We start from the raw sequence: 24824 nt of genomic DNA, 5'->3' as shown, positions 1-24824 counted from the left end.
ACTGATAAATTTGGAAGAAATAAATACACTGTTATTTGTTTTAAATATAAAAATATATTACAGGGTAAAATTTGTGGAAAAAATTAGTTATGGAAGCTCTTCTTGCCGTGTTGGAATGCCTAAGTTAGTTTTAGTGGGAATTCAAATGTGCAAAATCAAATTTTAAGTCTATCATCCTTGCTGCAATTGTCATGTAGGAAATTATTTATGTACTGAAGATCCTGAAGCACTGACATGTGGCTTACTGTGCTCTCACTTCACCTACAGTGATTTTTGATAACTTTCCAACAGCTTAGTATTAATTCTTGGAATGATCATCAGTGTGGTTTGTGGTTTTTTTTTTGTTTTTTTTTTTTGTTGTTCACTCATTGTACATATAACCAGGATTAAAAAATTGTGTAACTATTTAGTGATTTGGTTATCTGTCAGGTTATCTAAAGCTTGGTCTGTTTGTTTTATTAGCACCTAACTTTGTGAAGCAAAATGCAACCAGTACTATTTAATTTTGTTACAACTGCTTGTAAAAGTTTTATCACTGTCCTTCTAGTTTTCAGTTCAGCAGCATTTTTTCATTACGTTTCCTAGTCCTATTTAAATTTAACTTCTTCAACGTGTGCTCAAGAAACTTTCATATATCTTCTTGCGTTCTGTTTCTCCCTGTCACTATTACTTTTGAGGAGGCTTCTGCTGTTACATCTCCCAGATGTTCACTTCTTATGCCATTGTGTCTTGATGATGGAAGCAACAACTCAATTTGCTGCTCCTTTAAACTGTGTATGTTTTGATATTAGTTCAAGCTGGAAATGTTTCTGTTCCAAAGGACCTTTTTTGTGATGTGTTTTCTCAATCAGATGCTTTAAAGGATGAAATTTATCTGCCAATTGGGGAACTAATAACCTTTCTTCAGGAAAGGAGGTTTACAACAGATACTTTCAGAATCGAACAGAGAAGATGAACATCAGCAAGTCACTTTTAAGCAGTGAGAACCTGCTATTACAATATGCTTCATTGATAGAGTTTTAAATGTTTTCCTCTTCCCTGTAAGGGAGCAGTCAGTCTTTGGAAATGGAAGAACAGGCTCAAGTCACTAAAGGGCTGACGTTTGCCTCCTTCACACTTCAGATATTCTGGTAGATGGTCTCAGTTACTTCTTGTGGTCAGACTGTGAATGATAGCAGTATGCAGATGTTACTTGTTGGCTTTAATTCTAGTCCAGTCAGGATTTGGATTAATTCTAGGATGAAGCTCTGGGCCTCAGGCACAGGAAAGAAGTGTATATAGTAATAATAATAATAATAATAATAATAATAGTTATATGTAATATTCTTTCCTTGCAAACTAGACAAAAATGCAAATGTTTGGGACAACAGGACAGTCATTGTATTCTCTCCTTTAATTCTGTGCATCCTACTCAGGGAAAACAAAATGCTGGTATATATGATACAAAAGGTTCTTGTTGAAGTTTGATGAGTCTGCTTTCCTTATTTGCTGGTGGTGATCTCTGTGCTTGTCTCAAGCTCAGGATATCTCAGCTCACAGGCTTGTACTTGTTCACTGTGTTCCTGCACTTTGTAGAAGGTTCTTGCTCATAGCAGTGATTCATTTGGGATGGATTTATTTGGCAAAAAAAAAAAACAGACTGAAACAGATACTCTATTAGGTAGCACAATCTGTTCCTGTTTCAGTGAACCTCATCTCCCTCCTGTAAATTGGAGCGAGACACCATAGAAACTTTGTTGTAGCATGACATTTTTCTAGATCAGTTAATCTTTGTTTAATACCCGTGTTGTTCAGGCCATCCTAACTGTATGACTTGCACTGTCATTTCGTTTTTAAATTTTATTTCATTTTGAATGTTATAACTTCTTCTTGAGTTTGAACTGCTTGTAATCTGATCATGACTGAGTCCTCCTTTACAGAGTTTTTCATTTGGGAGGAAATGAACTGAGGAGTGTAACAAATTTCACAGCCTCTGTGAAGGCACAGACACTCCTCTGGAGGTTACTCTGAGCTATATTCTCACAGTCCTCCATGATGTGTATATCTGTCTGTACAGCCACTCAAAAAAGAAAAGTATGTTACGTCCCCTCTATTTCTTTCTGGGCATGAGGGGAAAATAATTTGCTCTGAGAAGACTGTATATATGCATAATACATAAAAGCATGTGGAAGTGTGCTTTGTAGATGCATACTACATTTATAAAATCATAAATCACTGCACAGCACCTAAACATACAGCATTAGTATGAAGAATTCTTAGCAGGTCTGTCTTCCACTTCTGCTTTGCAATTGTAATTTGACAAGGCAAAAAATTTCCAAAGTATCAGAAATTATGATGTTGGCTGAACTTGGAGCCATAGATAGCAAAGAGCAGATACTTCTGCTATGTGAGGCAGTTATGGCCAATTGGATAACAACATGCCTACACCTTTATTGAAATTCCCATCATCCTAAACAAAAGATGTGTATGGGTTTGAAAGCAATGTGGCTTGAAGTGTATTCAACTGTATTTGGATGGATTCAGCATTGACAATTGCAAACTCGTGACAAAAGCTCAGGAGATGGAAACAAAAGGAGTTTAATTCATTAAAAAGGACATGTGCAGCTTTCTACTTAATGAGTGCCATTTTTCAGAGACTGTCATGAGAGGGTTTTTTTGAGGTTTGGTGAAATGATAGTCAGCTACTCCACCGTCCCTTGGAGATACTGACTGCCAGCACGGGAAGAGAGCTGAGAAAACCCTGGCATTCATTTTTTTGAGCACAGATTTATTTGCATTCCTTATTAGATACGTTCCAGGCAATGTCAGTTTCATTTCAGTCTGGTTATAAGAAGCTTTAGTAAATCTGATGGTTATTCAGACCTATGCTGCAAGCACAGCAGCCAAGGTGAGGAAATAAAAGCATTCTGGGGCCAAATTTTATAGGGCCTCATTGATACTGTGCCAAAGAACAATGTGTGGCTGATCACAGGGGATTTCAAGACTAAATCAAGGAAAGAAATTGTTGATCAAAATATAATTTGAAAATGTAAATTAACGAGGATGCTGATTCACGGGGGGGGATTTTTCAGCATCAAAGTAAAAGTGGAAACTCACCAGATCGGTTCCTCAGGAAGCATTTCAAGCATGTAATTACACTGAGTGAATGTTTTTTATAATACTCTCCCCAACTGTCAAATGCTGCCAAATACTGTTATTACTGCAAATTATCAGATATGCTTTTCAAGGTCCAAGCCTAACCGTAGATACATAAAATATTAATTCCTGTCCTACAGGTATAATGTGCATAACTCTTGAGAGCAACTAAATACTTAGTTGGTGTGCTGCATAGATGAGCTCTAACAGAAATGCTTCTGGAACTGCAGGATGTGTCCTATAAGATGATCTCTGTCATCTCACTTGCAAGGATGATGAATTCCTCCATTGGTAGCTGTTAATTTGGCTGTTTGATCCAGGGTGTGTTAGCTGCATCTGCTTATTAGTATCATGCATACTTTGTTTTTTTTTTTCTTTATTCCTTGATTCTTTAAGTGTTGGATTTTTGTTGAATTGTAAAGGCACAGGTAGCTTGATTTTGCACACTAACTTCTAGATAGTGAATTAATCAGTATATTGCTTTTATGGCAATAGATTGGGGTAGATAAGAGACAGAATTTAGCTATTTGAAATAAATGTGGGAAAGGCAGAAGAAACAGGTGGACAGTCTTTGAGATAGTAATTATGAAATGTTGCTTAATGTTAAAAATGTTGCTTAATGTTAAAAAACAAACAAACAAACAAACAAAAAAAAAAAACAAAAAAAACCCCGAAAAACCCAAAACAACAAAACAGCGAGCTGCTATGTGAAATGTAGTTAGTTGAATAATATGAGACAGCTGGATTGAAGTAACAGCTGATAATATCCCATTAGGATATTGGCTACAATAGAGAGGTAGTAACTACAAATATACAATAAGTGCAAATAGTTGAACTGGTGATGAAGTCATCCTAACATAAATACATAAACAGGAGTGGAAAAGAATTCTCCAAGTTCTGAGTTTCCTGGAATTCTTTGATGTTATCAAAAAGTGTCTGCTGGGAGTTTTCCCAGCGGATAAAAAGAGGAAGGCAAAATGTTCATATACACAATTATATATACACTACTATATGCCTTTAATAATCTTGGAAACAGTGAATGAGTGAACTTGTATTGCCAGATTTTATGAGAGAGTAGGAAATTTTTTTTTGAGATTGCAGTTCTTGTCTAATGCAGCATTCCCCTCATTTTAACACATTTCTTATAGATCTCTTCTGCTGTATATGTATTCTATGTGCTGTTTCCTTCAGAATTCTAGTATAGTGATTACAGATTCCCTCAGAGTTTATGGTGTTAGGCTTTTTGAGTGTTTCTTTTGCAGACTGTATCTTCACTACCATTGAGCAGCTATTTTTTGTGCCGTACTCATCCTCATAGTTCCTCTCACCCCAAGAACAGGCATTTTGTGGTTTTGCATCATACCTACATAATTTTATTTCAAATGGATTCTCACTGTATTCCCAGTGTACTCCTTATCTTTTTGTTTCTTTGGCTAATCAGTCTTTCACTGTAGATTTTAATGCCCTTTGTAAAATCAAATGCGGTTTAACTACACGTTCATGTATTTACAGTATTGCCTTTTTAAATGTTTTGGCTACATCAGAATACCCTTGATGTGGTTTCCATTTTTCTTTGTCCTTTGATTGCAAAAGCTGGGTAGTATTCCACCCATTTTTAAAGAAATGCGAGAGAGTTCTTTGATAACAGATTATAAGCTCTTCAGTCCAGTTGATTTCTCTCATCATGGCGGAATTTGGTCTTATGTATCCAGCAGAGCTGCAAGAATATTCAGAACATACACTTTTTGGAAAGGAAGATGGCAAGTGATGAAAACCTTCCTATCATCCTTTTTCTCTTTCAGCCAGTTAATGTCTCTATTAAATTGTACCTTTGCTTTTATTAATGGCTGGATTATCCTCCGCATGCAGGATTTTCTCCCCTTTTTTACTTCCATAGTTGGGATGAATTAGATCCTGCCATGTGCAGGCAATAGCACATATGAATTGAACCTCTATTTAAAAGGTAGAGAAAATAAAGCTTGGAAACTAATTAGAAAAACATGTTTACTGCAGTCCCACTGCTGTTTGTTTTTCAAAGAGAGCTGTGAAATCTTATAGTGAGAAAAGACAAAGAGCTTATATTAACCTGATAAACTTCATTATTAGTTGTCTGAAATTTATGAATCATGCTGACTCATTACAAATAAATATTGGGAAACTAGTTAAATACGGTTTTTTGTTTTTTTTTTTTTAACTATCCTACATCAGCTGCTGAAGAGGAAGAGTTTGTACAATAGCAATTAGCAAGGCAGGCAGACCTGCAACTCTCATCACCTTCTGCCATTCCTGACCTAATTAGGTTGGAGCTGACCTTTCTTTCCCTCAGCTCCTTGTCACTTTACGTGGCTGAAAGAGATTTTTCCTGTATGTTTTTGCTTGTTCTCCTTTACACACTATGCTTCTGATATAGATGTAGTCAGTACTTGTTATCTTGTCATCCTTTTTTTTTTTTTCTTTTTTTTTTTTTTGTATCTGTAGCAATAAAAGGATTTTCTACCCTCGTCATTTAAGAAAATATGTACTTTGTACTGGGTGTAACCAAGCAGATGTTTCCATGTGCTGTTTTCTTCAAATGGTGCTTTTCTAGCTTATTCTATCAGTCCTGTCATCCAGAGGTTGGTGTATCTTGATGCACTGTGACTGAAGAAGGATGTAATATCTGGTGTCGTTTAAAAATGATCCTAGAAATGCCATTCATCTGATAATAACTGTTAATACAGACTGTTCAGTCTAGCAGAGGGCCTCCTCAATGTTCTTCAGCTTCTGCTTTAAGGCTTGATCAATTCGCTGAGCTTGCCAGTGGGAATATTCAGATCAGTGAAGGAAGTATTTGTGGACATGCTTGGAGTCATCGCCCTTCCCTCCCACATACAATTATGTGCAGAGTCACCAAAAATGGGCTGACACAATTGTAGCACATCTATTGCTCTTTCTAACACATTGTCTGTCAAAAACAGTGCACATCTCTACACCAGATTGTAACCCTTACTCCACTCTCGGTTCAGTAACCTGGACCTGCTTGGAAACCATCTGTATCAAAGCAAAGAGTAGCACTGGCAATGTAAACTTGCTTAAGATGTATCTGTGTGTGATCTATAAGTCATTCTTTCAATCCAGGAATCAATACTGGGCATTTTTCAGTATGTATTTGAATAATTCTGTTGCTGTAGAGTTCAGGCTGGAAGTATGTTGTGTAGAACAGAAAATAAATTCAGCCTAAGAAGTCTACTTAACATGTCGCATACATACTGCTTTTTTCAGTTGTGTATTAGTAATTAGTCCTGATTAATTACTATTGCTGAAGGAGTGGAACTGAGGCAGAACTGTGACAATTCCACTTTTTATATTTTTCGAGAGTATCTGAAGATGATGTGTGCAGTTGGAATGGATTGGCTAAAGCTTGGTAATTGATAGGTTGACTAAGGCTATGTGGACACCTGCTTTATTGTGGGGTTTGTATTCTGAGTCACATAAAAAGTATTACTGGGGAATGTTACAATTATGTTGCAGAAACCTTGTTTATTTGGTTTCATTATCAGGAAAATGTGGTGAGTTTAAACCACCAGATCAAATATGCATACTGTTAAATAAAACCTGCTTGCAGCTTGTTCTCCCTGCCCCATTATTTGGTTTGCTGGCATCTCTAGATAGGATCCCCAACCATCGTGGGGAAAAGTAACTCCAGACTCCTTCCCATATAGGTTCCATTCTCTAGGAACCTCATAGGTTACATTATCTACAAATGCATTATTGAGAAACTTATGTTATGTGCCCCAGAGTATACTTGGGAAGTCATCTGATATTGTAGAAATACTTTCTTGTTTATATTATACATCTTTATTAGCACCATAAACTCAGTCATAGTTACTTTGACTTTACCTTGCATATATCCTATGAAAATGCTCTGTACTGCAACAGTTTTGGGACATAGTCTGCATACATTTCAATTTAACGTGCTGTCATTCTATTAAATGCTAATCTCCATTTAGTACCAGGTCAGTTTGTATTTCCAAATAAATAAGGCTGATTTGTGTTTTCTGGAAAGCTACTACAAACAGCATTTTGCCTGTATTTCAGGTTTATGTACCACATAAAATACACTCAAGGGTCTGATTTTCTGCCACCTTCATTAGTTTAAAGCCTTTAGTATCTTCCACAAATCAAGTGACCATTACAGTTTTTTGTACAATAGTATTAGTGTTCTTGATGCTTAATAGAGCAAAACAGGTGCACAGCAGTGAATCTGTAAATAAATACCACTCTGTCTTTTCTTGAAAGTTTCATCCCATTGTCTTCAACCTGTGAGCAAGCTGCTCCCCTGGGAAATGTCTTCAGTTTGGAGTAGTTGCAAATTGCTATGAATATCTGTTCTTAAGAATTGATGTGATTTCACAGTTATTTTCAAAATTTTGTTTGTTAGTAGAAAAAAAAAAAAAAAAAGAAAAAAACTACAACAGATTAAATTATTGATTTTAGAAACAGGTGGTGTGTTCTCATCTCGGATAGGAGGAAGGATGTATAAGGAAAAAAAAAGTAGATGCTCAGCCTTTTAATCTCAAACGTTAAAATGAAAGCCAAAGCACAAATACATTTTTATTTCACTCGAGGCAGGATGGTGCTTCTCCTCCCCCATTTTTAGGTCCCCTTTGCTTAAACCATTGAGATGTAGTGAGCAGGATTGTTGAGGATTTATAGATTTTTTTGAACAAATAAATTGAATAGAAACTTCTTTTTCTTCTATATTCCCACGCTTTCAAACTACCGAGTTTTAACCTTTCAGCTCGTTGTACGTCCTTCAACTGCTGTCCCTGCATCCATGTTCCAGCCACTTGCATAGTTTTGCTGCCTTCTGATTTCAAAAAGGTTTTTGTTACTTAAAGAATTAGAATATGTAATGACTTATCAGACAAATAATAGAAAATACAAAATCCAGTTTTTCAGTTTAAAAAAAAAAATCAACAACTAGAACAACTAGAATAGGAATGATGCTCATTTTCAGTATTTTCTGTCTTGGATCATCTTTCTCAATTCTTTTTTTTTTTTTTTTTTAACTTTCTGGTTTTAGATTTTGGTTCTTATTGGGTATAAAAATGAGTAGTGGGTGGAAAAATTAACCCCGTCAACCCTGTATGTTCAATTAGTACATTTTCCAGTACTTTCCATCACATAGTAGTGTTACACTTAACTATGTGTTACTACATATAGTAATGTTATCACAGAGTCACAGTATCGTAGGAGTTGGAAGGGAACTCGGAGGATCATCTAGTCCACTCTGCTTGCTAAAGCAGATTCCCTACAGTAGGTTGCACAAGAAAGTGTCCAGGCATCTTTTGAATATCTCTAGAGAAGGAGACCCTACAAACCTCTCTGGGCAGCCTGTTCCAGTGCTCTGTCACCACCACAGTACAGTTCTTCCTCATATATGTATGGAATTTCCTGTGTTCTGGTTTTTTGCTCATTGCCATTCATCCTATCACTGCATACCACTGAAAAGAGTCTGGTCTCATCCATGTGACTCCCACACTTTTGATATTTATAAACCCAGCTCTCTCAGCCTTTCCCCATACAGGAGATGCTCCAGGCCCCTATTCAACTTTGCAGCCTTCTTCACTAGATGCCATCTAGAATATTTGTGTCTTCTTGAACTGAGGAGCTCAGAACTGGACACAGTATTCCAGATGTGGCCTTACCACAGCAGAGTAGAAGAGGAGAATAATTTCCCTCAAAGTGTTGACTATGCTCTTTTTAATGCACCCTGGGATACCACTGGCCTTCTTGGAGATAGGAGCACAGTTCATATCACTGTTCTCGATCATGGCCAGAAGTTATTACTCAATATTATTATTCTTTTTTTTTTTTTTTTCCCCCCCAAAATACTGTGATTAACTGGCCTCTTTCTAACCAGAAAATGCTATCAAGATAACAGTATGTTGAGCAGAATGTTACTTTGCACTCTGCCAGACACTTCACTCATCTCGCACTCTTGTCAGTGAGAGAAAAGAGATGAGAGAAACATAGACAGTGGATCATATAAGTGTCAAAGTTTTTACAGGTCCTGAGGAGATAATCTGTCCAACCTCCCGTGAAAAGCAATGTTATTCAGAGCCTTGTCAAGCCAAGTTTTGAATATCTGGAGATTTCACCTCTTCCCTGGACAAGGTTTTCCAATGTTCAGTTGTTTTCAGTCTTGCCTCTAGGTGGACTTTCCCCTGAAGCAAATTCTGTTGATTGCTTCTTGTCCTGTTGCCAGGCATTCCCATAAAGAGATTGCCTCCATCTTCTCTGTAACTACCTTTTAGGCAGTGAAACACTGTCATTAGATCCTCACTGAGCTGCCTCTCAGTTGAAGTGCAGTTCTTTCAACTTGTCTTCATGTTTATAGTTCTCTAGTCCTCTCATTATCAGGCAGTCTTCTGCTGGACACTGCCCACTTTTTTTAATGTCTTTCTTGGATTGAGGGGCTGCAAAATTGGGGAAAAAATTGGGTGTGGCTTTACAAGCGATGAGTAGAATGGCATGATCACATCCATTGACCTGCCAGCTATTTTTTCTTGTTGGAGCAAAAGATAAGGCTGAATGAATGCAGGATTAGTCCTTTTTACTGCTTGGTTTTAGTGTTTCACTACCATTTGTTCCTGCCAAGAGGTCAGAAAGAAATGTTTCTTCTGAAGTGACAAAACTGATAGTTCTTGAACTTTTTACTCAAATATTGGGAAACGATATTGGAAGGAAATGACAGAATCTCAGAAACTCGTCTCCAATATATGCTTTTTTTCCTTCCTGTCACTTCCCCTTTCTTCATTCTCTTTAGCAGGTTTTCATCCATTCTTCTCAGTTGCATTGCTTGTCCTCATTTTTTTGACTCTTCCTGCTGGATGGAATCCTCCTTTACCCTTTATGTGATAAATGTTGCATCTTTCTTCTTCAATTGTGTACTTCCCAGACGTAATTCCTCTCTTTACTTGCCTTGGTTGATTCCAGCTCTTGTCATCCAGCTCTTCATTCTGCTGAAAATTCTCAAAGCTCTTGGTTACTTCTCTCTGGGCAGAGCCTTGGTCTATTATCTACTCTATATGTATAGATATTATCTATGGTATACTATTATCCATTGTCTGATAAACTAGTCATTTTCAGCACAGTTGCTTCTGCAATGCTCTTCTGTCTAGAATTAATCTCTACCATATGTGGCTTGGCTGTCCTAGGGAAGAGATTAGTCAACACCTCTTCCAGCTTTCTGTGGCTATTGTGTAGGGAATATGCACCTTATTTCTGAATATTTGTATTTAATATCCACTTGACAGTACTTAACAGAACTGCTCCTTAATTGCTTAATGTTACCTGTAAACATCACCACATCTACTATATCTTCATTAAGCTTTCACCTCTAAACACTCTTCTCTCAATTTTTTTTATATTCCATGACAATGGCAACATCACTGCTGTTTTGAAGTCAGCATTCATCATGCAGTTAACAGTGGTTCCTTAAGTTACCTCTGTGTTTATTTGCCGCTGTGCATCTACTTTCAATCTATTTGTTAGTTTTTTTGGTTTTTTGGTTTTTTTTTTCCAGTCTCCTACTGAGTTTGCCAGGTGGTCTTTCTTTGGGGGAACAGAATCACCTTGCTCTGTGTTTATACAGCATGCAACAAAACATTGATTCAGAATTAAAACTTTCTAGAAAGTATTACAGTAAAATAATTTGCTCAGAACAGATGTTTTAGCCAAAGTGATGGCTGAAATGCCTCCCTTTGTTAGATTCTCTTACTTTGCTACGGAGTTTCTAGTTCTCTGGAAGGCTGACAGTGTCTTTTATGTATTTTGGGCCTCCCTAGAGAGCCCACGTTTTTATTATATGGAGAACAAAATATAATATAAAAAGCTGCTTTCATAAAGAAAGAAATTACATGTATTTCAGCTACTTGAAACTAGTTGAACTAGTTGACTTAGTAGACTTAGTTGGAACAGAGTGGCTTCTCTTATTTGGCTCTTATTTATGAAAGCAAGCTTCTTGCTACATTGCACACAACTCCTAGACTTCTACACTTTGCCATTGCTTGTTGTGTTTATACCTGATTGTTTCCAGTCAGCAAATGACTATTTGACCCATCTACTATTTTATATTTTTTTCAGTTAAAAATATTACTTTTTCAAATCTATCTTAGGTTTCCAGTTTTTAAAGTGTCAGATAGTGGGAAAGATGTGCTGTTTGCTACTTATTTGTTTTTAAAAGTGTTTTATGGGTGTTTTTAGAAAGTATAATGAATGACTTCAGAAATGCTGATTAAGGACTAGTGCTGAAGAATCAGCTGCATACTGTATCCATTACAGTATAAATTTGCAATTATACATCCTGGCAAATCTGCATCGTCTTCCACCTAAGATCTACGGCCTTAGGTATCATGCAGGGCTGTAAATCTAGAGTTTCTCAGCAGCAGGTTGCAATATGGCTTACCATCGAGTTTCTTAGTACTGGGTTTACTGGTTTCAGATTGTGAAGCCATTATGTTTTGTACAGGAATGGATGGCATGAACAATTTTGAGTTGCATACTATTTTAAACTTCAATATTTCCCTGTTTTAAGAGCTTGAATTCTATTGCAAGTATGTCACATATATTTATGTATTTAATTGTTCAAAATAATATCCCTCTCCTTCAGGATAATAGAGCTTTCCAGAATGGTTTTAGTAGCTCTAGTTTAGCTGCTCATTGAAAATTTATGCATAATGCAATGTATTTTCTGGAACATGAAAATCTTTGCTAAGGGTTTTTTTGTAACAAAGAAGAGCATTGTTGTATTCCTTCCTTGCCATTTAGTGCTTACTGTCTAATGTAGATATATTCCTACAGAAATAGAATGAATGTTATTCCCTTAAAAGCACTAAATTTCTAAAACTAAAGCTAGAAGACACAGAAGAAGTGTTACAAATTACATGTATTTCAGTAAAACATTATTAAAATATGTGTCTTATCACCTGGTTTATAGGAATTTGAGAGATGCAAGACTGGAAATGGAGACAGTAGATAGAGTTAATAGCTCAGGCAGTAGTTCTGACTGAAATCTGCTCTGTCAGTGTTTCCAGTTCTGATATCGAGATCTTCATTACCCAGTGGTAATTTGGCTATAGACTTCTATTGATCAGCATAGTCCTTGGATTGATTAAAATTTCTCAGTTCCCATTCTTTTCACTGTTGAATCATTTGACATTTAGGATGGACTCTTTTCAGCATGAAGCAGAAAGTGAAGGGATGCATTGCGAATGTATTCAGTGTTCAACTGGGATGCAGTTATATTTCAAAAATAGAAATTAACTGTGTTCTAGCTCGTGATCTCAGATTTTCTGTCATAGTTAAGGAGAAGCAGTGCTGCAATCTGCTCTGACATTGAGTTAATAGAGTTTAAGGCCTGGTCCAGTTGTCAGCATATGATACAGCTATGTGAGAGTGAAAAAGATTTGGGAAGAATTTATTTATTTCTTTTTACTACTGATAGTTCTTTTGCTTTACTTTCTTTATAATATCTTATAATCCATAAGTATACTTCAGTTCATTTTTTTCCATTAATGATACATTCCTGATGTTTATTCTTTTCTTTCCTCCAATTTGCACCACCGGATTATTTTCTTGAATGCATGGTCATAAAGCTGTAATGCAGAGTTATTGAAGGCAAGCAGGCCTTACCAAGGAAGGAGGCATAGTTATAGCAGGGAGACTGACTCAGTAAAAAACAGGAACTGTAGAAGGAAATTAATCTGAGAATTTTAAAAAATAATAATCCTCCATTGAACTTGATAAGTGGAAGACTGGTTACCTGAAAAAATTCTGTAGAGGCTGACAAACCAGATGCTACCTAATTGTCTGAGAACCTCAGGGACTTACATCCTGTTCTAAAGAAGAAAGAAAAGAGATGCTCTGTTATATTCAGTACCAACAAAGTCAGTATATATTGACACTGAAGTGAGGTGTGTTGCAGCAAGGGAGTACTGTGCATCATCTAGCAAATGGATTATGTGGAAATTGCATCTTTGGAGCACCATTCTTCCAGTGGAACTAAGCTATTAGTTTTTGAGGCTCTCTTGCTGTTCCCTATAGCAAGTACTTTAGTTATTAGGAAAGCAGAGCAGTAACATTAACGGAAAAATCAGTTTCTTAGTCCATGTGCTCTGTTATCCCAGGCGTCCTTGAGGTAGTCCACACAAAAATTGTTATGGGAAATAAAGGAAATCCAATTCCTTTAGTTGGATTGATTATTTTTTCTGGAAGTAAAAGGAACCTTCATAGATGTTCCTTAGCTTGAGAAATTATTATCTGTGCCATTCCTATTAGCTTAGGAAATATCCTGGAATTTGATATGTATTACATTTTCTTACAAAAATAATAACTACTTTCATGTTAGGATAGAGGAAAGTGTATCCATATAGAATACTGAGAATAAAGAGCTGCACTTAATTGCCTAGAGTGATGTTTTTGGCAGCCTGGGGATGCACATAGTTTCACTTAGGTTTCCCTAGGAATGACATGACAGCTTTATGAGCTCCCTTGCACTCCTGGCAGCTATATGGCCTTCGTTCCTGAAGAGACTCTTCTTGTTACAGTAGAATCAGGTTTCCTCCCTTGGAATAAAGAGCGCCATGGTTAAAGTAATGCCATTCTGCTGTCTGCTTGTAGTCTTAAAAGCACAACCACATGCTGATTAGAACCAACAATAATCAGTGTCAGAATTGGGTAACTGACATCTATTGTTCTTCTACATATATTCATTGTATTAAGCAGGCCATTTCCTGTTCTGGGTGAATTACCTTCTTTCTAATCAGTTTGTAATTTGCTTATTGAGGAGATCAGATAAGCGGATGTGAAGTAACTACATTCTTAAATCTTAACAGATGTAAAGTGGGGCTAGGCAGAACAGCAGCAAATTGTGATTTCACCTGGCTGTGTTGAGGTTTGGACTTCTGGACAATAGATTAACACTGATATCTGAAATTGAAGCAATCCCCAGTGGAGAAAATTGTGTCTGCTTAAAACTTAAGCTGTCCTTTTCTATTCTTTTACATTACTATGGTCTTAAAATTCATGCCTTACAGCTTCCGTCTTCTCAGGCTTGACTGCTTCATTTAGTTTTATTGCTTATATGGAACTTACAGATCACAAAGCAGATGACTCACCCTATGTGCCCTTTAACTGCAGAAAGGATTTGAAAGAGTTATTTTTTCCTGGATTAAAAGACCTTTCTGGCAGCATTGCAGCTGGCTTTTGTTTTTGTTTATTTGTTTGTTTGTTTGAAATTATTGTGTAATCTGCTCATTTTGGTGTTTTGTGTGTGTGTGTGTATGAAATTGGCCCAATCATTTGTAGAACATACTAGCTGTATAATTCATAAAACTGTTTTCTGCCCCTTAAGTTAACATTTCCCAGCTGGTGGAAGTAAACCCAGATTAAATTTTAGTCTGTGTTTAGTTTAGTTATCAGTTAACACCATCATTTTCTCCTGATATTTTCCATTCCAGAAAACTCAATAGCAAATATTAGCAGCAGTTTGGATAATAAGAGAAGGAATGATTCACTCTTACACAGTTTGTAGGATTGCCAAATAGCTCATAGGTTTGGCAAGCAGTTGCTCCTAACATAATTGGCTTTTAGGCTGTGATATATCGTATGCTTCCTTTTTGTTTATTCTTGGAAAAAATGATGAGCTCAAATATTTATCTATGGCATAGGAAAAAAAAAAAGTTGAGAGCATCATGAGTTGCAGGAAAATAGCATCCTTCACAGAGGGAAATTGTTATTGTTTCTTTAAATAAAAACATATTAGGGGCCACTCCACAACTAACATGAATATGCTACCATAAAGGCAGGGTAGTTTTCCTGGAATGGAGGTAGTTCATCACAGACATACTTTTGTGCTGTCCTGCCTTGCATTAATATTGTTTATTTCTATCCTCTTCCTTTCTTTCCCTTCCTCTTCCTCTTCTTTTTTCTTTAATTCCTTTTTCATTTCTCACCTATAATCTTTCTTATATTTTGTCTCATGTAAATGCAGATTTACTTCTAATCTTGGGCACTAAGATAGTATAAGAATTGTTTATTGTAAAATATGAATGCTGGAATTCTCACGGGGTGCCGGTCTTTTTAGGAAAGGGTAACTAATTTATGAATTCTGATTTCCAACTTGGATAAAATAAATAATGTAGTCAAGTATGATATTTAAAGATACTAAAGTATATTAAAAGACATTTAGGAGAGCTCCAGTAATCCAATTTACAAAGTCTTACTAAAAGTGAAAACAAACATAATAACTAGGTTAGAGTATTGGATGTAGGTTAGAAGATGGATGCTTAAATACAAAGCTGAAAGGCCAGGCACCTACGTTCATGTGCCTTAAAGTCCATCTCAGTCTATGTTCTTAATGGTTTTTATACACTGGGGAATTCATTTGAGCTAAACAAAAACAAAACAAACAAGCAAACAACAAAACAAACAAAACAATGACTGTTATGGTCTATTTTCCAGAGCTAAATTCACAACTCTCTGCCATGCCTTCCCATATAGGACGAGGGAATTGCTTGGTGTAGCAGGATAAAATCCACAACTGCCATCATCTAAGAAAGTAATTTCACACAGTTGGCAATTTAATGAAAATAGTGTCATCTTTATGATAAGTAGTTTTCATATGCTTTTTGGCCAGGTGACTTTGCTAAAGGCTTGGAAGATTAAAGGCAATTTCTGTAGCCCTGGACTTCTGTTATTAATAAATGAACCCTTTGAATCACTTTTCTAAAAACTGAAACATGATTTCTTTTTGTAACAACAAAATAAAGACCATTAAAATCAGCACATGTACCATAAAGTGGTTGATAGAAATTATAGTTTTGTTGTAACCTGGCGCATGGTGTTGTGGGATTTCTACTTAATTTCCTGATTGAGCATATTACAGTATCAAAGTAGTATTGATGCAGTGATATGTATACCTTACTTTGGAAACTGCTGTACTTGACTTGAGGATGAACTCACTTGAGCTGATATTATGGTAATGTGAGTGAAAGAGGCAAGACTTTAGCTTTCTCTAGAGAGGAAAGGAATTGGAGCTAGGGCTCTAAAGATTTGCTCACGCCCTTGAACAGTTCAAGTATAATTCATACTACCTCCCACTCAAATTACTGTTATGGTCACAGACATAATCCCTTCCTGCATTGGCAGTTGTTGTATTCTTTTTGACACATTTGTCCTGTTCATCAGATGCATTTCGTTTGTGCATCCTGTTCTTGAGGAATGCAGCTTTAACGTAAAATGTGAGCTATGAGGAAATCAGTGAATGGGCTGGTCTTATTTAGCTTAGTGAACACAGCAAAAGCGGGGAGAGAAAAGGGAAAGATATGATAGCCATTTTAAAACATGGACAATTTTTTTTGCACAATTAAGCATAAAATGTGTTTTCATGTGTTCATAATGAATAGGAGGAAAAAGATTAAGCTTTGACATCATGGGAGAAGATTCAGTTTAGACACAATTCATATATGAGACAGATTTTGTGAAACTGTCATGGTTATTAAGGATCTTGTCTTTCATAACAGTTGCTCATTTTTATCTGTTTATTTTATCTGTCTGTGTTTGTTAATATCTCTCATTCCATTTTCATTGGGCAAAAGAGACTGTTTAAAATGCCTACCATGCTGTATTGTGAAAAAATAGGCAGAGGGGAAATATTAATAAGCTTCTCACTTGGTATATTGAAGGTGAAGATTCCTGCTGCCTTTTTTCATAAGTTTGTTGTAAAACCTTCTCAGATTAGAAAATCATTAGGTATACAAAACAAAGTATTTTCCATGCAGTAGTAAATGTATTAGTGATGGGAGTACATGTAACCTTTAGTAATTATAACCAAGTGATCTAATAAATATTATTGTGCAGGAATAACAAGGACTGAAATAGCTAATGTTTTGGATGATTTTTGATTTGTTTTTAATTCCGCTTTACTTGGAGAATCTACTTAGTAATAGCTTCTTAAATTGGAGTCAGATTGCTGATTTGTGACATGAAGACTGGTTTGCAGAATGATCTACTTAATGTGTTATTTAGTTCTTCCTCAGCTGATACAGATCACTGAGTTGAACAGTTATTGGTTACTGAGTGACTAACTGTGGCTGGATGCATGTTACAGGCATCAGAGCACTTAATTATTAACAGCAGGAATGAAACTAATTAAAAAAAAAACAACCTATGGGTATGATGGTATTATTTTTACCTCACTGTCTAGGATGAGAATCTGCTAATATGAAAAAAGTTATAGGTGGGTCTTTTTGGAAAAGATGTTAGCGAATGGTAGCTGTGTGTTCAGAATTGGGCTATGTATTAGTCTGCATTGTTATAGTTGTGCACAAGATTTGACTGACTGGTCTGTTCCGTGCACCTTTGTTTAAGATGACACATTTTACTTGCATGTCTGATACTAGAGAGAAGGTCAGTTGACACTCAAGAGACTCCAGGAAGTCTTTAGGTCCTAGGTAATAATTTCATCTACTCCAGTATAACAAAAACATTTCTAATGGGAAACCTTTTATTAAAGGATGCATCTATCTATCTAAAGGATTTTTTTAATTACTTCTTTAGAATGATCACCTAGCATAATTCACTTAACAGAAATGATGTATTTGACGTGTCAGGGAGAAGTCTTTGATGCCTGTTGCTCAGGCTTTTATTCATCTGATGTTTGTTGTAGAATTGAATTGTGTATTTTCTCTTACTTGTAGTACTTAAACAGTGAATTGTCAATCTTCACTATATTCTTCTTTACTTTTAACACACTGATTTTTTTTTTATTATTTTTTATTTTTTTTAAAGCAGTTTCAGTTTTCTTATCTACATTTTATTTGACAGTCTGCCTTGAAACACATTTTTAGTTTTGAATTTGGGAATGGAGTTTCTCTATGATAAATGGAGTTTCTGCAGGAAGGTCTGTTTATGAAGGTCAAAGCATGATTTCAAATCTCTTTTCATAGTGGTAGATTTATCTTCTGTATCTTGCTACTCCCCGTCAAAAGGAAGAAGCATTGTATCTTTGAAGCTAGCTACATGGATCTTCATGAAAATCAGCTCCTGTGCACTGGGGATTCACCTACCTTCCATGGGACTCCTCAGTGCTAACTCACAGTGTCAATCAGTTGTGTCTTGGAACCCTCAGAGAACAGAAATTGTATGATCACTCTGGACAGCCTGCTTCACTGCTGGGCTGCCCTCATGGGGGAAAAAGGTTTTCCTTATTCCCAACCTGAACCTCTCTTTTTCAAGCTAATTCCTATTGTCCTTCATCTTCCTTCCTTGCTTTTTTATAGAGGCTAGCACCATTTTCTTTATGACTTCCTCATAGGTTTGTTGGGCTGCAGGGCTGCTGCACTTAAATGTCCTGAAGTCACTTCTTCAGGCAGATAGAAGCTAAGAGGAAGCCAAAACTGGATTTTATGGGTTTTCTAGTAAGGGCCAAGTAAATGGAGATTATAACTTCCTTTGATCTGTTGGTTGCACAGTGATTCATACAGTTGAATGTTCTCCCAATGTTTCCTGCTGCCAGGGCACACTGCAGGCTTACATCCAGCTTGCTATCAACCAGGATCCCCAGGTACTTTTCAGCTGATGAGATCTGCCACACAGTCCACAGCTGCTTCTGTTTGTAGCTAGGGGTTCTCACAGCTGCCAGACTTTGCTGTTTTCTTTTTTAATTTTTTTCAAGTTCCTGTCAACATATTCTTACAAACTTATAATTTTCTCTGGATGGCAGACCTACTCTTAATAATAATGACTGGTTCTCCAATCTGGTGTCATCTGTAAACTCACTGAGAGTACTCCATAACCTCCTCCAGACATAGTAAGGAATTTGTATATAACTGATCTTGGGATAGACCCTGATAGTACTTTTTGTGTTGCCAGTCACCAGGTTGAACAAACCTATGAACTCTGTGAGCCTGATTATCTGAGCAGTTCTAGTTGTATGCCCATTCAAAGTTTAATAACAAAGCTTGGTTACAAAACCTGGGAGATGGCCAAAAAAGCCTTTCTAAAGGATATTCATTGTTCTTCTCTCAGCCAGAAATGTGGTCAGTTTGTTGTACAGGGCATTCAAGTTACTGAGGCTGTTCACAGGTTCACAGTCACCACTTTGTCCTTCATGTGCCCAAAAGAGTGTTTTAAGAGGAATCATTCCATCATTTTCCTTGAGACTGGAATGACAGTGTGTGTACTGTACCTCCCCAATTTGCCTTTCTGACTTTTTTTGAAAACAGGAACCATTATGACGTTCTGAAGGCTACAGTGAAAAGCATCTCCTTTGTTGCCTCTGGAGTTTGCCAGTCCTACAGTAACAATGTTTTTGCGTACTTTTTCATATGTGTGGGACTGATAGAGAAAACAAGTTCTTTTCTCATTTTCAGTTGTTGGAGTAATGTTTGGAAGTAAAGTATTCTGTTTCAAATATAACTATAACATTTTTAGGTCATGTATGATTTATAAGGTTTTACGGCAAAAATGAGAACAACTATAACATTGACTTTTCACTGTCTTAAGAATTATTTCCAATACAAATTAGTATATTATGAAATATTTCATTTGTAGAGTAAATGTCATAATTAGCTTCCCACTAGATGGAGCAGCTGTATGTCAACCAAGTAGAGAAAAAAGAATGTATTTTCAGAATGCAAAACAACGTATCTTTTATTAAAAATTAATATTCTTTGTTTCTTACTGAGTTTAAAATGGAAACTTCTAAGTAATGTGGTGAAGTTTCTACTTAGTATAAACAGGGATAGTCCTTGACTGGAGCTACGTTATAACTATGCTTGATCATATTTTCTGTTATTATTTGGGATGTTACATTGTTTTGTAAAGTACTGTAGAAAACATGCTTCACTGAAAACTTTCAATCTCTTCATGAAATATCTGGAAATAGGCTTCCAAGTTCCCAAGTGAGCCCTCAGGAATCTGTTGAAGAATTTATTCTCTTGAAAAATTAGCTTCTTTGCTTGTCATGGTGTTTCATTTGTTCAAAATGGCTACCATTTCTATAAACCTCATTTTCCATGTATCATTTGACCCTAATGTGTGCAGTGCCATTCCTAGTTTTGAAGTTCATGCATGTCTTGCATGAGACATTGAAATTTATTTTATATACGCAAGCAGTATACATAATAAATTGGCTATGTAAATATTGAAGGAGGTCAGTTTTCCCTAATGTCTTAGACTTCAGAAATATTTGTATGCTATTACAATAGCATAACTAACTCAGCATTATCAGGAGAAAAGCTTGTTTCAAACTCTTCTAGGCATTATGCGAGAATGGCATACTTATTCCAAGAGTTACAACCGAACTCAGGGAAGGGAAGAACGAAACCAGAGCTGAAATGCCAGTTTTCAGCATAGGAGGTGTAACTTTGGATAGAAAATAGTGCTGAAACACTGTGTGCCAACTTCTTAAGCAGTGCCAACTTCCCAGTTTCTATTTAGAAATGATTTTTGGAAAGCACTTATCAAAAATTCACTTTAAATGTTTGTTACATTCCTGTGCTCACATCTTTCCTGTCTCTCAGGCCATTGCTGAGATAACTGTTATCTTAGAATCACAGAGTCACCAAGTTTGGGAAAGTCCTTTAAGATCACCCAGTCCAACAATACTTCCTACAAAAGCATGTCCCTCAGTACAACGTCTAAATGTTTTTTGAACACCTCCAGGAACTCCGCCACCTCTCTGAGCAGCCCATTCCAGTGGCTGACCATTCTCTCAGAGAAGAATTATTTCCTACATCCAACCTGAATCTTTGCTAGTACAACATGAGGCCATTTCCTCTCATCCTATTGATGGAAGTTACACGGAAGAAGAGGCCAACCCCCAGCTCACCACAGCCTCCCTTCAGTAGTTGTAGAGAGTGATAAGGTCCCCCCTGAGCCATCTCTTCTCCAGACTGAACGGTCTCAGCTCCCTCTACTGCTCCTCATAAAGCCTTCTCACAAGGCTCCAGCCGCCCCACAGCTTTGTAACCATTCTCAGGACAAATACTGAGGCCTCAATGTCCTTCTTGTAGTGAGGGACCCAAAACTGTACACAGTACTTGATGTGCAGCCTCACCAGAGCTGAGTACAGAGGGATGATCATTTCCCTGCTCTTGTTGGTCATGCTGTTTCTGATACAAGCCAGGATGCCATTGGCCTTCTTGGCCACCTGGGCACACTGCTGGCTCTTGTTCAGGTGAGCACTGATGAATACGCCCAGGTCTGTTTCTTCTACACAGTCTTCCAGCCACTCTGCCCCAGTTCTGTAGCATTGCCTGGGGTTGCTATGGCCAAAGTGCAGGACCTGGTACTTGGTCTTGAACTTCATCCCACTAGCCTCTGCCCAGCAGTCCAGCCTGTCCAGAGCCCTTTGTAGGGCCTTCCTACCAGGCAGATCGACACTTCCTCCCAACTTGGTGTCATCTGCAAACTTACTGAGGGTGCACTCAGTGCCCTCATCCAGGTCATCAGTAAAGATATTGACCAGGACAGGCAAAATCTTAATATACTCACAGTGAGAACTAAAAACACGAGGATTGCCACCTACTCAGGCTCCTGATCTATCTAGCAATTTGTAGGTGATTAATCTTACCTTTTTTGTACTAATCTCTTGGAGTCGAAAGTTGTAAACTGACTTAACACTATTAATCTTAATGGAAATTGCAGCTTAAGCCTATAAAAATTATTTGCACAGTTAGTCACAAGAACAGTTCATCACCTGCATTTGAAGATTAACTATCTGTGATGTGTACAAGATGTGGCAGGGCAATATTTTTACTGTTATTTGATGACAAATTCCTTGCCAACATGTTGACAACACTACTATCAAAGACAAAGTCATAGTCCTTGATTTAAATGATTGTGTCAACTTTACATCCATAATATCTTAAATAATATGAGAAAGATATTTTTAATGGGAGGTTCCAAGAACAGATTCCAAATACAGGTGTATTTTCATGTTTAATGATAAATAGGAGGATTTAGTAATATTGACAGTATAAGAACATTGCATTTTAATTTGCCCTAAAATGCTGTTTTTTATTTTTTCCAAAGTGACACTCAAAGTAATCTCTTTTTGCAAAAATCTGAGAAGTGCTTTTAGTGAATTAGAAATAGACATCAATGATTATGAGGTTATTAATAAATTGATTAGGAAAAATAAATTAAACTACCAGTTTATTCTTCTCCCTCAAGGGTATCAAAACTCTGGCAGCCTGTCATCTGGCAGTATTAAGTATGTAACAATAGCAGTAATGTGAATAACACGTGAAGTAGCATGCACTAGCTAAACATTTGTGAAGGGCCCATTTGTGAAACATTTGCCGTACATTGTTACCCTGAGTGATGTGATTCCTGACACAATGAAATTTTCCAATATGGGCATTAGTCACATTTTCGAAGTACTGCAGATAATCTCTTTAAAACCATTCTGTTCTCAGTGCACAATATAATGAATTAAATTCTGACCCTTGTAGAGTGCATGTAAAGCATTTCGTTTTACTGTTCTAGAATTTACATACCATATTGACTTTGTATCGTAACAGTATAAAAGTCATCAGTGCTAGACTTGACTATAATTTAGAGTTCTCAGTAGCAAAACCAGTGAGAATGCAGATTTATTAAAATCATAAATATGGAAATGCATATTTGCAGTCTTTGTAACATGTAACCAGTAAATAATATGATTAGTCTTAAACATGTAGGGGTGTATTTGAATGTATTTTTGTGGGGATCGAAAAAAGGCTTTTTGCAAATGACCAGAATTTCTCAGAATTACAGGCCAGGAACATTTGGATTGTGTGGAATTCTTATTTGGTCTAATGTCAAGACAAAAGCCAAAATATTTCGTGACACTGATCATCTTTTTCTGAAAAGAAAATGTTCCTTTTTCCCGCTTTATCATTAACGTATGTGCAGGTAAATGAGTTGTGTTCACCCCAAAAAGTGACTGCCTGTCTGTTTTCTTAAGGATATCTAGTCAGTACTTTTCACCGCTAGGATTACATTTCTGTCAGGCTGGGCAGCAGCTTTATATTGTTTATTTCTTGCAGTATTAGCTCATTTAAATTACTGTTATTTTGTTCAGTGAGTAAAACCAACTCCTGTGCTTTGAAATACCAGAGCGCTATTTAAACCTTGTTTCAAGGCTGATGTTGAAGTCTAGCAGCACCTATTCCATCTGCTGGCCACTGAGCTACTTTCCCAAATGACTGGAATGTGTACAAGTGGATTTATAGAGTTTAATGTAGTGTTGCTACTATATTATGGATCTAAAAATCAAATAACACAACCCTATAGTGCTTCTCTTAACAAATATTGAGTATGTATAACCTGCCAGTAAAAATAAGAAGATGAAAACACATAGCTACTCTGGATTAAATAAATACATATTTGATTTGATTGAAAATTGGGTAAAAGTAATGATGATTTTCAGGGTGGTTTTTTTTCTGCATATCTTTTGGTACTTTTATTATCCTCTCCTTAGCCTCTCATGTTTCTCTTGGGACAAATCAGGCTTATGGGGTTCTAAGAATGGTATGGAATTCTAGAGGCCAAGCTGATAGTAGACCATCCAACAGCAGATCTTTATTCAGTCTGGCTCTAGGTGTAAATTTGTTTCTTTAAAACGTGAATCCCTTTAGCCAGAGGAAAGCTTTCTAAATATCCCATTGCATTGATAGGACCAATATTAATTTTTAAATAGTTCGTAATTCTGAATGGTGCATTTTTCGCTGTGTGCTGCTGTGTTAGTATGGTTAAACTTGCTTTGAATGTTTTGTTGGGTGTCCCTTAGCCATGTTCATTGTGCTTTATTTACTAAATTACTGATGATAAAATTTGGAACTCCTGCAGTTTTTTTTCATGGTATTTTTGTAAATGGGAATGTAGGAAATAAATTTCAAGGCTTGACTCATACAGAAAATATATCATAAGGAGAACAGTGTTTTTCATTAATTTGCTCAGGGTATAGTTGAAAAAGTCAGTATCAAAAAATGTTAGCAGTTCAAGTTTTTCTGATTGTGTGTACGGTACAGTATGTGCATTGCAATAAAGTCAGAGATATACTCCAAACATGAGCAGTTTGAGTCTTTCACATATTAGTATATTACAGTGAGCATGTTAGTGTTTCTGTACAGGGAAGAGAAGGTAGAACAAACCTATGCATTCTGGTCACATAAATGTTTGTTTGTAGTATGCCTTTGCTAGCAGCAGTAATGTGAGATGTAAATATAAAATAAATTCCATAAGTGCTAACTTTAAGAGTCAGCTTTAATGTTATCATGGCTATTTTGATCTAGATCAAAGCTGCCTGACAGAATGTGGTTTTAATTAGCATTTAGTAGTTGTTCTACAGCAAGACTTTTGTTTGTTTGTTTGTCAGACATTCTCTTAGACCAAGTTATGTTTGACATCAATGCCAAATTTAATAACCATAAGAGAGAATAATACTTCAACAACTTTTTCCTAGACACCTGAAGAGCTTGAAGATGTATCTGACCTTGAAGAAGACCATGATGCACGTAGTCGCACAAGTATTCAGACAGAAGGGAAGACTGACAGGGTATGTATTACACTAGGTTTTTTTAAAAAGCAGTTTGATGAGGTAAAAAATGCTACTGGATTACTTCTGCTATGAAGCCACTTAAAGTCATACAGTG

General features: G+C 36.5%; 1 protein-coding gene across 6 annotated transcripts in view; it reads left to right on the top strand.

Moving 5' to 3' along the window:
* Positions 1-24824, top strand: part of CTNNA3 (catenin alpha 3) — a 416441-nt gene that overhangs the window by 336842 nt on the left and 54775 nt on the right. For all 6 annotated transcript variants that reach the window (XM_048946506.1, XM_048946507.1, XM_048946508.1 and 3 more), the window contains one exon: positions 24635-24727. In XM_048946506.1, coding sequence (XP_048802463.1) covers positions 24635-24727 — 93 coding nt within the window. The remainder of the gene's footprint in view (positions 1-24634; positions 24728-24824) is intronic.

Source organism: Lagopus muta, chromosome 5, assembly GCF_023343835.1.
Source record: "Lagopus muta isolate bLagMut1 chromosome 5, bLagMut1 primary, whole genome shotgun sequence".
NCBI classification, from domain to species: Eukaryota; Metazoa; Chordata; class Aves; order Galliformes; family Phasianidae; genus Lagopus; species Lagopus muta.
This window is presented reverse-complemented; position numbering and strand designations above follow the sequence as displayed.